Source organism: Papaver somniferum, chromosome 5 (genome assembly GCF_003573695.1).
Source record: "Papaver somniferum cultivar HN1 chromosome 5, ASM357369v1, whole genome shotgun sequence".
In the NCBI taxonomy this organism is placed as follows: domain Eukaryota; kingdom Viridiplantae; phylum Streptophyta; class Magnoliopsida; order Ranunculales; family Papaveraceae; genus Papaver; species Papaver somniferum.
This window is the reverse complement of record NC_039362.1, coordinates 14364134-14381375: the sequence shown is the minus strand read 5'-3', so window position 1 is coordinate 14381375 and position 17242 is coordinate 14364134. Positions and strand designations below refer to the sequence as shown.

The 17242-nt window shown below is 35.4% G+C and overlaps 1 protein-coding gene across 1 annotated transcript; it reads right to left on the bottom strand.

Moving 5' to 3' along the window:
• Nucleotides 1-15634: 15634 nt before the first annotated feature.
• On the bottom strand, nt 15635-16675 carry LOC113281024 (probable WRKY transcription factor 24). Its single transcript, XM_026529656.1, has 2 exons — nt 16117-16675; nt 15635-15987 (listed from the first exon to the last, which is right to left on the bottom strand). Exons 1-2 carry the CDS (start codon nt 16593-16595, stop codon nt 15804-15806), a joined length of 663 nt encoding a protein of 220 aa, XP_026385441.1. The 5' UTR covers nt 16596-16675; the 3' UTR covers nt 15635-15803.
• Between the last annotated feature and the right edge of the window lie 567 nt (nt 16676-17242).

The following is a 17242-nucleotide window of genomic DNA, read 5'->3' as shown; positions in this document are numbered from 1 at the left end:
ATCAAAGTTTCATTGTATCACAACTTTGACAATAATACTATGGTGATATGTATCACTCCCCCTTTGTCAATACTCCATTTCACATGGAAACCACTCCCCCTTACATAATGATCCGAAAACCATATGTATTTGTAGTGTGAACTACATATTAATTCTCCCCCTTTTTGTCAATAAAATTGGCAAATATATAAGAACAGGATCATAATGAAATTTTCGTAAGAGACATTTCATGACTGAGAGAAAGAAACACACATCATCTTATTTAGATGCAATCATATAGCCGAAACTAACAACATTCATCAAGGAGTTTAAAGATACAATATAACCCCTCTAAAATTCCACAGCCGCACACCCCTCAAGATATGACCATTAAGCACAAGTTCAAAAGAACTCTCCCCAATTGATGTCATTCCCGGAAGAACAACAAGAGTGACCTTACTCCAGAAATAAGGATTTATATATTGGATTTTAGAAAACCCACAAGGAGATGCGAACTTAGAACCAATGATTGAAAGTCTCTCATGAGATCAAGTTACTGAATAAAAGAACTATCTCATGGTAATAATACACAATATGTAATCACGAAGATCAAATATTGTGATCATATTTTCTAAGATACAAACTTGTACGAACAAGAATTGATATGCTTAGAAGGAAGAATAATCATTTTCATAAGGATTTACACCAAGAATGGTTACCATAAGAGTATGAAAAACATTCTTTGATAATAAAAAGCAACATCCATGGCTTTGATAATTGCTTCTAACCTGTTATATTCAAGAATTCCAATCACAAATCAAGTTAGGTAGTTAAGACTCATACATGTGTTATCTAAACATATTCACCTTAACCATAACTAGTTCAAATGACTCAAATGAACTAGTTAGAGAGTTGTTCAATTGCAAGGAAATCTTATGTAACTACACAGACACAATTGAATCAAAAACGATTTGATTCACTTGAATATTCATGAACTTTATAGCCACGGTTTGCAAACTTGCATCTTAGTTTATATAAATAATTTCACGAAAAATCGTCTTTAGATATATAACCTTCTCAAGTTCGCAGACTAGGTTCGCGGACTTAAGTTACCGGGCAGAGTTTACAAACTCCCAGCAAAAATTCTCGGAAAGGATAACTTCGCCGGTTCGCGGAATGGTAATCACGCAACAGTTTGTCAACTCCAGCATAAATTCTCGGGTTTGAGAACTTCGGCAGTTCACGGACTGAGTTCGCGGACTTGGCTCACGCCATTCTTCCGGTTCTCTTGATCAACAAAGTTCGCAAACTTTGGTTCCAAGGAATAGGACTTATACATAAATGTGTTTCCACAACAATGCTTATTCCATCATTGGTTATATAATCTAAACTCTCATTTCAATCATTTAAACATTCTTAGAGGACGTTATATAGTTGTTACCCATTTCTCGTCAAAGCAATTTTCAAGTGATTGAACCATAACTGACTTTCGTCACTAGGTAAAGATGGACTTGGTTAAAGGGAAAGCTTACCAACCATATTTCGAGGAATATGTAAGCGAGATAAACTCAGCTCGAGACAATAAATTTGTTCCACATATTCAGAAATTTCCCAACATGGCGCCCCCAATTCTTTTGCATCCTCACCGCATTTAATAGGGCTTCTTGGTGAGGGTGCACTTCCAACACAATTAGGTTGTTTAGGTGAACAAAACTTGCTCACTACAGTATTTGAAACACGATCAACATGGAATCTAGGAATTTAACAACTTCCTAGAAACTTTCAATATGTTCCATACCTTTTTAAGATGTTTATCCCTTGTCGAACTCTTGTCTGGGAGATCCTTCTTCTAGAACTTGTTGCTTTATTGGTCTTCTTTGGTACCCATTTCTGAGCAGCTTTTGGAGCAACGTATTTCTTTTTCTCCCTATACTTGTGAAACTTCTTCGGGGAATACTGAAAGAACTGATATTATGAGACCAGTTTTTCTCCAGTTTGGAACCTCAATCTTGTCATCCTAACAGAATCATATCTGGTTTTATCTCGTTTAAGAAATCTACAATTCCTTTGCAAGTGACCTGGTTTTCCACAATAAAAACAATGTTTAGTATAATGGAAAAAGTTATGTTTAGTATTACCTGAATGTGTATGTGCTTTCTTTGGAGATTGCCAGGATTTCCTCTTTTTGCCATCCGTAGTTGGTAGAGATACTTTTTTTTTTGTCAACCATGGAAGGTTTTGGTTGAGAAGAATCTTTAGCTTTCACAAATTTTACCTCTTTGCAAATACTAGGAGCGTCTATTCCTTCATAGCCCAATCCTCGTGTATCACGATGAATTATACATGCTCCCAATATCGAGGATAATTTATCTGAGCTCATATTTCTAGAAAAACTCTTTTTTAAGATCGAGTTTTCTTCTTCCAAACTTTTAACCTTCTCAAGCGCAATAACTAGATCATTCTTGGATGATTCACATTGAACTTTGAGATCTTCTCGTTCCGAATCAAATAACAAGTTCTTCTCAATGTTTTCCAAGTTATCTAGCTTTGCTTGAATGATCTCGACCTTCGGCAATTTTTTCTTTAAGCTTTCGTATTTCGTTGAGATAATATCTTGCACCACTAGAATCAAGTTGGTCTTGCAAGTCTTTATTCCAACTACGAAGTGTGTCATATTTAACTTTGTCACTGAAAATGGTGCTATCAGCTTCTGAAATTTTCCGATGACATTCTTTAAGAAGATTATTAGCAACTGGATCAACATGGAACACTTCTTCGTCAGAATCAGAATCAGTGTCCGAAAGAATTTTTCCAGAAGCTAATGCAACCTCGCCTGTAAGCTCTTGAGGATTATAATATTCAGGTCCATCATCAAGAGTAGGCAAATCTGCTGCATATGCCGATTGTCTATGGCTCCAGCTAGGACATACTGAAGAAAAGTGCCCGAAACCACGACAATTATAGCATTTTACATTATTCTTAGGAGATGTTACATTTTTTGAAAAACACTTTTTCCCGTCTCTCAAGAATTTTCTAAATTGTCGTGGAGTAACATCCTTAGTATCTGGCGAACCAGATTTATCCTTAGAGGACTCAAATTTTTTTGCAGCTTTAAGAGAAATCACCCCTTTTCTTGCGTGTTCATTATCAAAGATCTTTAACTTTCCAGCAAGAGTACTTTTGGAGAGTGTAGAAAGATCGTTTCCTTCTTCACTGGCATGTTTATTAGACTCGTATCTTGATGGTAGAGACCTGAGAATTTTGCACACAATATCTTTCTCCGGAATAGTTTTTCCTAATGAAAATGAGGAGTTAAATATTTGAGAAAGTATTTGGTTAAACTCATCAAAGGTCTCATCATCAGACATGCGAAGGTTTTCCCAGTCAGAAGCTAGATTTTCAAGCCTTGCTTCTTTCTCTGCGGCATTCCCTTCGAATACGTTTTCTAAGATATCCCAAGCATCTTTAGACTTATTACACGTAGTAACGTGGTGCTGAAGATCTGGGATAATGGCATGGATGATAGCATTTAATCCTTCAGAATTTTGCTTTGCAACAAGAATCTCAAGATCATCATAATCACCAATATCCTTTTTAACAGTTACACCGTCTACTGTAACTGATGGAGGATCATAGCCATTAACAATACGAACCCATGATTTAAAATCTCGCGCTTGAATGAAAGAACGCATAACAATTTTCCACCATAAATAGTTAGTGCCATCAAAGACTGGCGGTACATTTATAGAGATGGCACCTCTGTCCATATAATCAGATTGCTAGAAACACATACTTATGAGGTATTAGCGTGTTTGCCTGTTCTGATACCAATTGAAAAGGCGAGGGTCTAACAACCACACCCAATATTTCGTTTGGCAATCTGAATAGAAAGACTCCAATATACTTTCAAGAGAATTAACTAGAAAGTTAGACACAATCTATAAAAAGTATATCGAAGAGTTTTATATCTCTATCTATTGATTCAATCTGCAATCAGCAAATAGGAATTTGCGAGCCCGATTGGATATAAGAGGATTAACTTGAATGGTACCAAAGACCAATGTTCAAGTGTCAATCAATTCACTCAACCACCCAAAGGCCGGATACAAGAACTGATTAATCTTAACGCACAACCTGTGATATTTCTATTATATAATAAAATATAATGCGGAAAAGAAATAACACAAACACCAGAATTTTGTTAACGAGGAAACTGCAAAAGCAGAAAAACCCCGGGACCTAGTCCAGAATAAACACACACTGATTATAAGCTGTTACACCAATTTCCTACTACCTATTCAGACTAGATGTAATACCTTCTTCAGCACTTGTAAAACTCCTAGCAGAATACCGATTCTCTTTACGAACTCTTCACACCAATCTTCTAGAAGAACCCAAAGTTCTCTTTAGAAGATACACCAACACGATTGATACAATTTGATATTTTTTTTTGCACAAAACACCGGTTTGATTTCCCTTTAGATGTAAATCAAGGTTTTGGAAATCTTATGTTTATTTTGATAAAAATAATTACTAGGTAAAAGTAATATCAAAACAAACTTGTACATTAGGGTTTTAACTTACAATCAGTATACGTACGCACAAGGAGTCCGTAAACCTGGTTTCCGTAAGTAAACTTGGGTGATTCCAAAGATCAATTTCCAAGTTAAGAAAACCCTAATAATTCTACAACAAGAACAACTAGAATAAATCTAGAGATATCTTGTTTAAAACTTCTCAAGGATTTTTACGAGATGCCTCAATAGAAGTTTTTCTTTCTAGTCTCCAATTTCGACTAACAAGTGTTGGTATACGATCAGAAACTGAAATCTATCAAACCTAGGGTTTATGATCAACAACTCTTGAATGGTTTTATATCAGAAGAGAAAATCTTAGAATAGACAAGAGGTGAAAAACCTTAATTACAAGTTGTGTGATAAATCACGAAGATTAAATTCAACTTGGCTTTGTGATCCTCAATACAAAGACTTTTATCTCACTCTTGTTCACGAAGAACAGAAGACATGGAAACAACCTGCAAAGCTTACGCCAAATTTCCAAAAGGGGACGAAAAACGTGTAAACTCACGAACCCTTTATTTATAGTGAAAAATAGCTTGGAAGCTAAGCAAAGCTATTTTCCTTTTTCAAGACGCTCCTAAATATGGGAGTCTTTCCTAAGTTATCAATATTATGCATAAATTATTAAATAAATAATTAATTAGCAAATATTTATTTATGTGAATAAATCACATTTTAACTTAGGCAGGAATTAAAAGTTATCACAAACACTTTAATATGGTAATCAAATATGTTTGGAATAATAGCCATCTTTCCTAGACAAGGAAACATCACCAATTTGACCAAAAATAGCTTTTAGTCACGAATTGGGCCTAAGTCCATGAACCACTACAAACAGCCCATGGATTGTTTCCTACTAACGAACTTTAATAAATCACTCATAACTTCATCGTTATAACTCGGAATTGAGTGATTCTTGGCTCGTTCGAATAGTAAGCTTATTCACTATAACACTAGATTCTTTATAAGAATAAAGGTTATTGTCTCCAAGTATATATACATAAATGTACATTTACCGTCATTGGAATTGTTCCATAGAGTGAGCATTTATCTTGATAGATTAGAAAGGTAGAATTGAACAAGAATACAAATGAAATCAATCACATACCTTTGTTGATGAAGTACTTGTTGATGTCTTCTTGTAGTCTTCAATCTTCAATCTTCACCCTTTAAGGATAGCTTCGATTCAACTTCTTAGACCTAATCTAGTTCGAAACTATCTTTAGTATGCTAAATAAAGAATGCATTATGGCAATTAAAATTGACAACTAACTTGACATACCAATGCTAGTGGGTTAAACCGAGCAGTGCTCTAACACAACGTTTTCATCTTCATGTTTTAAGATTTTTTGGTTTAAATTCTAAAATTATTTGGAAGATGATTTTTGCAGTATTAATCTTTATGATTTTAATATTGCAATTTGTTATGGGGCATGTGTGTTTGCGTCCGTGAACTGTGATTGTCCCATACCTTGTCGAAAGTTAAGTCCTTTATATGTCGATATGCATGTGTTGATAAACGAAGGAATGGACATTTGACAAATACAAAAGTTAATCCTATTATGTCAATATTGATGGAAGATATGTTGAAATCTTTTGTTTTCAAGGATTATGTATATTGTATGTCATTGTGAAAATGGTGATGGAAAATAGAATGAATCCTTGCTTTTCCACGGTATAAGGTCGATCTCCGATCCACAATTTTTGTGTACATACTGTGTTGTTCCGTAAAGTGTCTTATGTTGAGCATAATCGACTGAGTTATTTTTAGCTTAGTTATTGCTCCGTGAGGTACTTTATGCCGAGCATGTTCAACTAAATTAATCATTCTCGTTTGGTTATTTAGTTGTTGCTCCGTATGTTCTCTTATGTCGAGCATGACCAATTAAATTGATTACTTTTTGTGGTTAATTTGGTTGTGTATTCCGATTAGTTAATTATGGGTTCTCTTGTGATTAATCTAATTGTGTACTCTTGAGTCTCCATAAGTTCACTTATGTTGAGCATTTCCAATTAAATTAATCATGGGATCTCTTGTGGTTAACTTAATTGAGTATTTTGGATTCAAATTCATACTTGTATGTGAATTGTTATGTCCAAAGAAATCCTTCTTTTATTTTGAAATTAAGGTCGCTCTTGTTGTTTTTTCCGGAATGACATATTATGGGGGAGAGTTCTTGATTGAACTTGTGCTTAATTTCCAAATCTATGTGGGGAGTGCGGCTGTGGAACATTATAGGGGTTATCTTGTATCTTTATAAACTCCTTCATGAATGCATTTAGCATTGGCTTTATGATTGCATCTAAATAAGATGATATGTGTTTCTTTCTTTTGGTCATGAAGTATCTCTTTCGGAAATTTCATTAGGATCCCGTTCTTGTACCTTTTCCAATTTTATTGACAAAAAGGGGAAGAATTAATATGTAGTTCACACTACAAATACATATGGTTTTCGGATCATTATGTAAGGGGGAGTGGTTTCCATGTGAGATGGAGTATTGAGTAAGGGGGAGTGATACATATCACCGTAGTATTATTGTCAAAGTTGTGATACAATGAAACTTTGATACTGTGTAATAATACTATGATGGATCTTCAACAAGTACAGGATGAACACATGCAGAGTTGAAGAACCAAGGAAATCAAGATTGTCGTTTTTACTTTTAACAAGTACAAGCCATATTAAAATGGTTTTGTCACTAAAATTGACAAAGGGGGAGATTGTTAGAGCACTGCTCGCTTGAACCCACTAGCGTTGGTATGTCAAGTTAGTTGTCAATTTTAGTTGCCAAAATGCATTCTTGATTTAGCATACTAAAGATAGTTTCAGACTAGATTAGGTCTAAGAAGTTCAATCGAAGCTATCCTTTAGGATCATTGGAGTACTTGGAAGTGACGAAGATTTCAAGTAATGTTGAAGATTAGGCGTATGGAATAGGAGCTACAAAAGTTAATTTTTTTTTTTTGTATTCCATATGTATTGATAATTTTGTCACTAAAATTAACAAACGGAGAGATTGTTAGAGCATTGCTCAGTCGAACTCGCATGTGTTGCTATCTCAAGCATGTTTGTCAATATTAGTAATCAAAACTATAAGTCTTTATTTCTAGTCTACTATAGCTAAGTCTCGGACTAGGATGGAAAGTGTAATTGAGCTCAAGAATTCCACGGCAATCATCATACAAGACGAAGGACTACTTAAGGAACTGGTGGATCTTCATCGACTAAAAGGTATGTGGAGACTTAAACTTATCTATCACTCAAAAGTCTATCTACTCTATCTCCTATTTTGAGACAAAAGTCGTTTTGCTATATAGACTTTGATTATACACATTTGCTATTTCGAGCCGAGTTTATCTCGCCTATCTATTTATCGAAATATGTGTTGGTAAGCTTTTGCTTTGGCCAAGTTCATCTTTACCTAGTGACGAAAGGCATGTTATGTTTCAATCACTTTGAAAATTTCTCTGATGAAAAATGGTTTGTGAATATCAACTATATAACGTCCACTGAGAATGTTTCAATGATTGAAATGAGAGTTTAGATTATATAACCAATGATGGATATAAGCATTGTGTGGTTACACATATATGTACAAACCCAGTATGTAAACTGGGCCAAGTCCGCAAACTCAGTCCGTAAAACCAGTCCGCAAACTGGCGGAAGTTCTCGACCCGAGAATATCTGTCGGAGTTTGTGAACTCCTTCTGGGAACTTAAGTCCGCGAACTAAGTTTGCGAACTTGAATTGATTATATCTAAAAACGATTGTTTGTGAACTTGTTCATATTAACTAATTAAAGAATGCTAAATGCAAACCGTGGCTCTATAGTTCATGAACCGATTCGAGTGAATCAAATCGTTTTTGCTTCGATTGTGTCTTGTGTAGTTACATAAGATTTCCTTGCAATTTAACAACTCTCTAACTAGTTCATTTGAGTCATTTGAACTAGTTATGGTGAAGAAGAACATGGTTGATATGAAAGTGCTCATATGGCTAACCATTGGTTAACAATTGTTGAACCAACAAATGTTCATGTTTGGGTACGGTTACGTAAACCCAAAATAGTACATCTCATTTGTGTGTAACAAGCTAAGTTTTCGATCTAACAGTTGAAAGATATTAGCTTGAATATAATCAAGTTTTCATCTAACGGTGAATATTGAATGCTTTATTACCAAGCTAACATTGATTGCAAATCCTGATTTGAAAGACTATATAAGGGAGAACTCTAGCAACTGGGAAACCCAATCCCCACACCTCCTGTGTGATACTAGTTGTATTATCTAGAGTCGATTCTCCTTTAACCTTAGTTTTTCTTCTTAAACCAGGTTAACGACTTAAAGACTTCATTGGGATTGTGAAGCCAGACCGACACTACTTTCTCGTAGTTATGTGATCTGATCTTGCTGATTCTATGGTGTTGAGTACAATCGTAACGATTGGATTGAGATCTTTATCTCCGATATGAAAGATAAAAAATAATCACAAACATCTTTATCTCATCGTTTGTGATTCCACAATATCTTCTATCTCCGCGTCGATTAAGATTATTGTGAGGTGATTGATAATACTTGGCTGTTCTTCGGGAATATAAGTCCAGGTTATCAATTAGTTAATGTTCACCTTGATTTATCAAAAGATTGAACAAAACTTGTAGTTTTATCTGTGGGAGACAGATTTATCTATTATGTAGACTTTTCTGTGTGATAAAGATTTGTTTATTAAAGTCTTCGACTTTGGGTCGTAGCAACTCTTAGTTGTGAATGAGATCATCTAAGGGAATCAAGTACGTAGTATCCTGCTGGGATCAGAGACATAAGGAGCGCAATTGTACCTTGAATCAGTGTGAGATTGGTTGGGGTTCAACTACAGTCCAGACCAAAGTTAGTTTGTAGTAGGCTAGTGTCTGTAGTGGCTTAATACAATGTGGTGTTCAATCTGGACTAGGTCTCAGGGTTTTTATCCATTTTCGGTTTCCTTGTTATCAAAATTCTGGTGTCAGTGTTATTTATATTCCGCATTATATTTTGTTATATAATTGAAATATCACAGGTTGTGCGTTTGAATCAATCAATTGGAAATCCGACCTTTGGTTGTTGATTGATCCTTGAACATTGGTCTTTGGTACCGTTCAAGTGATTTCTCTTGTATTCAATTATACTCGCAGATTTCTATTTGCTTGAGTAAGAATTAAATCGAGAAAGAGAGATATAACTCTTTGATATACTTTATTAAGATTGATTCTTATTGATTCTCTTGAAAAGTATATTAGAGTTTGTCCATACATATTGCTAAGTGAAATATTGGGTGTGGTTGTTGTACCCCTGTTTTTTCAAAGAGTTTAACACATGTTCAAATACTATGCCGACGTCTTATGAAATTTTCATATTAACCGAACCATATTTCCGAAATTTATCCAAACACTACTTTCATAGCCGAAATCAGAAGACATCTTATATGGTTAGCATTAGGGATCCGTCCAGTTAGATTTCCTTATGAGGGGATCGGTCCTACTAGAGATCATTGATATCGGTTCTAGTAACCTTGATTAAGGGGTCAGTCCCAGAACAAATCCTTTGATTTCTTTCAACTATGAAATAAGTTTCGTAAGTCTACTTCCTTAAACTCATGTAGTTAAACATATCTTACTAAAAAGCAACCCAAAAGTTCAACGAACTAACTAGTAACGAATTACCAAATAGTGTTATCTTGGATCTACGAAGTTCAAAATATAAACGTTATACTTCGAAACTAAATATATCAAATTTGTATGAACCAACTAGTATATACTTCCTTCACAACTTGATCATAATAGAATGAACAAGTCACTAATACTATAGATACATAAATATACTTAATATGTTATGTTTTCAATCTGAACGACCCGAAAGAAATGTAGATAGAAACGGAACCAGTCAAGTTTGTATAACTAGCAACAAGCGGAAGGATGATGAGTTCGTTAATGTCGATACATATTTATGTTCTTTAGAGTAGTACAAACTTGTTTTAACATTTTTATTATTCATAACATAACCTAACAAAGTTGAATCTGGTAATCTAATCAAGCAACTTTGAGTTTTGGAGCTAAAATATGACAACCAAACTTGACATGCCAACGCTTGGTGGGTTCAACCGGGAAACACTCTAGCACTAATGAGTATAATTGTCAATCTCAATCAACTACCAACCATATGTAAGTTGTCAACCATATGTAGGATACAATCATAACCAACCTTTTGACTTTAATCAATATCCTGCGGAAACCTTTTGATTATTCCCGTATATACCAACTACTTCATGGCGGGTATGTGGGTAAACAATTGCAAGTATATATAGGAGGATATTTATGTTTCTAATCAGTTGTCTTCTGGAACTAAGCAAAACCTATCATTGTATATTAAGAACTACTCTTGATCATATTTATTGAAAAACGGGGGTACCAGAATACACCACCACTTTTTTCTTAGGCAGTCCGTATGGACAAACTCAATATAACTCCGAGAGGTAAACTCAATTAAGCAATAATATCTAGAGTTATATCTCTCTCTCTTGCGATTAGAACGTTTACAGAAACAATTCCGTGAACTTAATCACAAAGAGATTACTTGGCCTATACCAAAGACCAATTGTCCAAGAATTAATCTAGTCATATCCAACAAACTAGGTCCGATGTATCTACTAAGATTGATCAACATACAACCTGTGATATTTCATTTATAAATATAAACAATATAATGCGTAAAAAGAAATAACACATACACCAGAAGTTTTGTTAACGAGGAAACCCCAAATGCAGAAAAACCCCGGACCTAGTCTAGATTGAACACCAAACTGTATTAATCCGCTACATACACTAGACTACTACCAATTAACTTCGAACTGGAATATAGTTGATCCATAAAAGGTACCCCACCGATTAAGGAACAAAGTCGCGATCCTTAAGCCTCTTGAATCCTAGCAGGACTCCGCGCAATTGATTCCCTTAGATGCCGTCACACCAACTAAGAGTTGATTCAACTCAATTGAATACTTTAAACCAAATCTTCCTCCCACATATTAAGCATATATGTGATTTATTTTTATAATCAAATAACTTGATCAAATTTGTGGAAATCGATAGCAATAACAAAAGTCCAGCTAAACTCAAAATACGAACTTATGCAACTCGAAGTGCAACCTAGATTATTATTCACCTCACAAGTATAAAACTTGTGGAATCAACAAAGTTTGAGACGAAGAGAACTTTGATGATTTCTATTTATCTTGATCGATGGAGAAAGATCAACAAACAATTAAGATCAGGATAAACGAGTTATCAAGGAAAGATAACTAGACCTGGCTTCACGAATCCATATGAAAACTTTATAGTCGCTAAAACCTAAAAGGGTTAAGAAGAGGACGATTCTAGATAAAGTAGGACACACCAAAAAGTAGTGTCGGGATTCAAAAATCTCAATTGCTTGAAGTTCCCGTTTTATAGACATTCAAATCACAGGTTGTTTTAGGTTTACGCTAAGACAGCTTTGGAACCAAGCAAACAATATCCACCTTTAGATGAATCTTTGAATCTGATTTACATAAGAAGGATATACACTTTGGTTAGGTGAGACCGTAACCGAACCGTGTACAAAGACTATGTTCAACATGGTTAGCCGAAACTAGACGGTTTGAACTTAAAAGCTTAATCTTTATTTTCACGAACACATAAGACATTAATCTCTGAGTCACAAACATGTGATCAAATAAGTCTAGTGTGTTTAAAGAGTTAATCAAATGCTAATTATCTCTTAGAAATAATTTAAACGCACTTGAAAATATAATCGACATGGTTAGTAGGTGTACAAGGTACATATATTGTTGCCATTCATGAGTCGGTTCAGTCATAGTACGCGTACCAGTTTGTAGACTTATTAACCACCAAGTTCCGGAGTCAATGGAACCTTTTAGGTTTGCGTACCAATTTGGAAACCTTAAGACTGTCGCAAGTTCCGAAGTTCACAAAACTAAAACGGTTTGTTACCGGTTTGGGTACACTGCCGAGTTCAGGAACACGGAACTGTTTAAGTTTGCGTACCGGTTTGGAAACTTATCCCGGTTCCGTAACCACAGTTCAAGAATGGTTTGCATAGTATGCATACCAATCCGGTCCACGAGTTAAATTTTTTTTCACATGATGTACATAAGAATATGCACATCACAAATCTGTAAGTCGATATATAGCTACTCCGCTACGTGTACGAATACATGTAATACGGGTTCATACATATAACAGTTCTCCCGGTTTGTAATACTGATAACACTATCTTGTATCTGAATCTATAGTAGTTCTATATTGCTCTCTAAGTCGATTCGAAACATTCCCGAATAACATCAATGACACATATCACTGTTCCACGATGTTTCCGAGCGATAAAACTCGAATCATGATTTTGATTCCGAATAGTAAATTGTCCTTAACCGAAATTCATAAAGCATGAACAAATATTAATATTCGTCATTATATTTCGATAAATTCTCTAACTTGATAATTAGTTCTCGGCTCGAAATTCTTGTCTATGCATACTAGTCTAATTAGTCATGCGACATCATCTCAAATGATAGAAAAGTGAATATAACTTGAGATATGGGTGGTTCAGTCTTCAGTTACCGTTCGTTGATGAATTTCTTCAAAAGTTTCGGTTGATCTTCTCCTTCAGAAGGTAGAACACAATGGTGACTGCAGTGGTCCACTATTTATCAACTATATTTCTATCATAGTCCGACACTTAACTAATTGTAGACTAGAAATCAAGACATAGTTTTGACAACTAAATTTGACAACAAGCTTGAGATAACAACATTTGTGGGTTCGACTTAGGAATGCTCTAACATTTATAATCACTCACCCACTCAACGGAAAGTGATATGGTTTAGAGATCCTATTGTGAGTATCATAAGAGACTCTTTTAGAAATTAACAAGGTCATATATACAAATGGAATGGAATTCCAACGCAGTTGGGATAATGACTGAAAAGGCTAATGTACCTATTACACCACCAATTTTGTTTGTGAACCTGTATGAACAATCCTTGTATAATCAATACATCAAGATCTTAAAACCACAAGAAAAGTCTCCAAAAGATCCTCATTCAAGATTGTAAGTACATGGTCAACCTAGTCTGTTAAAACTATAAGTTATCGAATTCAGCAAGACAAAGTCTTGTGTGATCTATGTTACTCAATTCGAGTTAAACTATCTAGGTTGTTTAATGCGAAAAAAATAACGTCTATCTTTTGTTAAATTATGTTATCACCAACCGTAAAATAACAAAGTTCTGCTTTTCCTGAAATTTCTTGTGTCACTGGATGCCCAAGCGGTCCACTACCAAATCCTATTTGTCTAAGCCACCAAGAATAAACTCTCACGGTGTACGCAACCTAGTCGAATGCTTTATATTTTGTGAAATAAGTTGATCCTAACATCAGATACATAAGCTCGATCTGGTTACTATACACAATCACTTAACAAAATTCCCCTGTCACATTTTGAAATGCATTACTTGCCTGAAGAATGCGTGAAAATTTCATTATTTCGTAACTTTTAATTCTATTTAAGAAGATCAAAAATTTACACAATTTCATGATTATAATGACAGGTAGAGTTAGGTAAAGTTTTCAGTTACCCATTTTCAATGGATAGGGTGACTGGTGGGTCCAAACCAACTCGCTCAACCGTGCCCAACCACTAACCCTCATAGCGCGTTTGGAAAGCAGAAGTCAGAAACAGAAGTCAGAAGTCCAGATATTTTGCTTCACAAAAAGTCGACTTTTCTGCTTTCAGAATTCGTTCTGAAATTTTACACCCAAACTAACTTCTTGCTTTTTGACTTCTAGAAATCAAAATGTTACTTCTGGATGTGTATCCAAACGCGCTATCAATCTTCCGAATGGTTAACTTGGAATTCTGGTTAGGGGTGAGCATGGTCCGGTATGGACCGGTTTTCACTTCATCCACATCCAATCCAATATACTAAGAATTTCAAATTTAGCATCCGCATCCAATCCAACATCCAACGGATTTGCATCCAATGGATGCACGGATGGACGTATTGGATAAGGATAATCCATTTGATTTGTTTTAGTTAAAATTTATAATAAATGAATAAAGCCAATATATGTAACTTCTTATAGAACCTACATATTTTATATATGTATACAAGTATATAAGTGAGCAAGCACATTAAAAATTCCTAATTTATCTATAGTGTTTTCTAAAACTATATAAATGCCCTTAATTTAACGGATATGGAAGCCCAACGAATTTTCAAGGTTGCATCCGGACCCAATCCGTCACCCATTGGATTTGAAAATTTCTAGCCGCACCCAACCCGTTAGTGAACGGTCCGGGCTTCCATTCGTAAAAATACGGTTGGTCCCGGTTAAATCCACGGATTACGGGCCAAATGCTCACCCCTAATTCTGGTATGACCTGATCCGAGATTCATGGGACATGCACGAACAAGGAGAGCCCAACTAGCGCATGGCTTGTCATTTTCCTTCATTAGGCCCATTAATTATATGCGATTCTAATAATGAAAGAAGCTTGCTGATCTAAATACAACTCAGCGGCAAGTGATATGCTAAAAAGTGGCACGTTTGGTATCCATCATTCAGGCTTACATCCAGATTTTCACCTTTACCATCACTTTCATAATCATCTTCGAATAAATTTTTCAACAGCACAACTTTTTTGACCGACTCGTAACTAGAAAGGAGAACAACCTGTAAACACAAAGATTGAAGTCCTTGTCAAGTCCAGGTCAGGTAATATCTCCGATGATCCAAAGACCACAATGGATATATCTTACCACAGCTCTTGTTGACACAGAGAGTGCCCAACTCCACAAATGCGCATGTCGAGCATCCTTAAGCTAGTTACAAGTATGGATTTCGGTGAAGTGATTGCAGCAAATGCAAAAGAGCAACAAGGGTGAACGTGAAGTTTGTTCTAGCGAACCAAACTATCTCCATAGAGTGGAAGGCTCCAGGAGTCAAAAAAGAACAGAAAAATGAAAATACTATTGTAGATATTTGGGGTAATGTTACATACGTATATGTGTTTGTAACGATATATTTTGACCAAATTATGGTACTGCAATTTGCATATGCAAGCAAGAACAAATGTGCTTAATGCATCTCTTATTAACCAAAACAATGAAAAATTCTACACTAGCTACCAGTTTTAAAAGATTTTAACGCTTAGTTAAAACCATTGTACATTTGCATTTGACTCATCAGAATTTGCTCAAAGTTATCCGTAGATTTACTGATTTGATGTGTATGCATCCCTTCATAAGTTGTGACCACAATGCTTTCATCCTTGGATAATCTCTGCACTTGCTTCTTCACGTTGCATCCTTGATGTGTGCATCTGTAGTAGCTCCTGCAACCCGAACAATTACGTTAGGTACAGTTAAAAGATCGTTACGCAACTATATCGTTAGTCGTTACACAAAAGCCGCTCACAAGTTCAGAAATTTTAATTTGAGTAACGATCAAGTTATGTGTGTACCTTGGGTTTTGGTTGTTTTTGACTGCCTTTTGCCCATACTTTCTCCAGCGATATCCGTCATCTAATATGTCAACCTGACTCCTTGTTTGAAATGCAACTCTGTGCTTCTTCGCCTTCTTCTTCTGATCGTTTCCCTGCTTATTAGTAACGGTATTATCAAAATTAGCTTGTGAGTTCTCGCGAATACTAGTCGTTGTAGTCGTAGACTGAATAGGAACACCAACTACGCTGTTATCAATCATCTGACCACCTACAATCTGATGTTCATTTGAATAACTGTTCTTATTCCCTAATGATAAATCTGACAACAACCCAGTACTTGTACTACTCGATGAAATGTTGTTGGGATGAAGCAAAACACTGCTGAAATCGAAATTAACGATGTCATTTGATTGGTGTTGTTGTTGGTGGTGGTGATGGTTAGGAAAAGCACCTAGAGATGGTGATGCGAATGGGAAGAACATCATTTGATTATCCATGAAATAATGAGAATATAGATGGGGTTCAGGGGGATGAAGACTAAATGTGCTGGTTTACACTTACGGTAAAGATACTAGAGTTTGTAATATAAACAAAAAGTTGTTAAAGGAAGGCTGCTAGTCGTATCCATTATATATAGGTAGGCACCAACGGTCTAAATGCGCACTACATATCTAAACACAGGTCGCACGAAGGTTAGAAAAAAGAAGAAGACCGAAAAAAAAAAGATATGCACACCTCTTTTTCGTTGAGAGTGTGACTCTTCTCGAATCATCACAAATTTACAACAACAACCAGTACCAGTACTTTGTTTGTTTGGATCTGATTTGGGATCTGAATCTGACTCGGTTAGAATCAGATATTAGGCCGTTTGCTTTTTCATTTTGCAGATGTCTAGCTAGAATTTTGACTCAGCTCATATATCCGACTTAGAAGTATCTGAGTCTGGCATCTAACTCGTCCGCAAATATCTAATTAGATTCAAAATTTATCTATAACCTTACTATCTAATAGGTTCTGAGTCAGACGTTTTGAGTGAGATTCAGTTAAGTTAGAAAATACTAGTAATAAACAACCTTGTCCAGTTAGACCATATATGATCTCATTCTTTGAATGTTTTAATTACCGATCATTTTCAGTCTCGTTG

Excerpts from the sequence above, each read along its gene's own strand:
- LOC113281024 (XM_026529656.1), bottom strand. The coding sequence starts at position 16,595 with ATGGATAATCAAATGATGTTCTTCCCATTCGCATCACCATCTCTAGGT. Across the intron at positions 15,988-16,116 it reads AAAAACAACCAAAACCCAAG|GAGCTACTACAGATGCACAC; the intron begins GTACACACATAA and ends TTCGGGTTGCAG.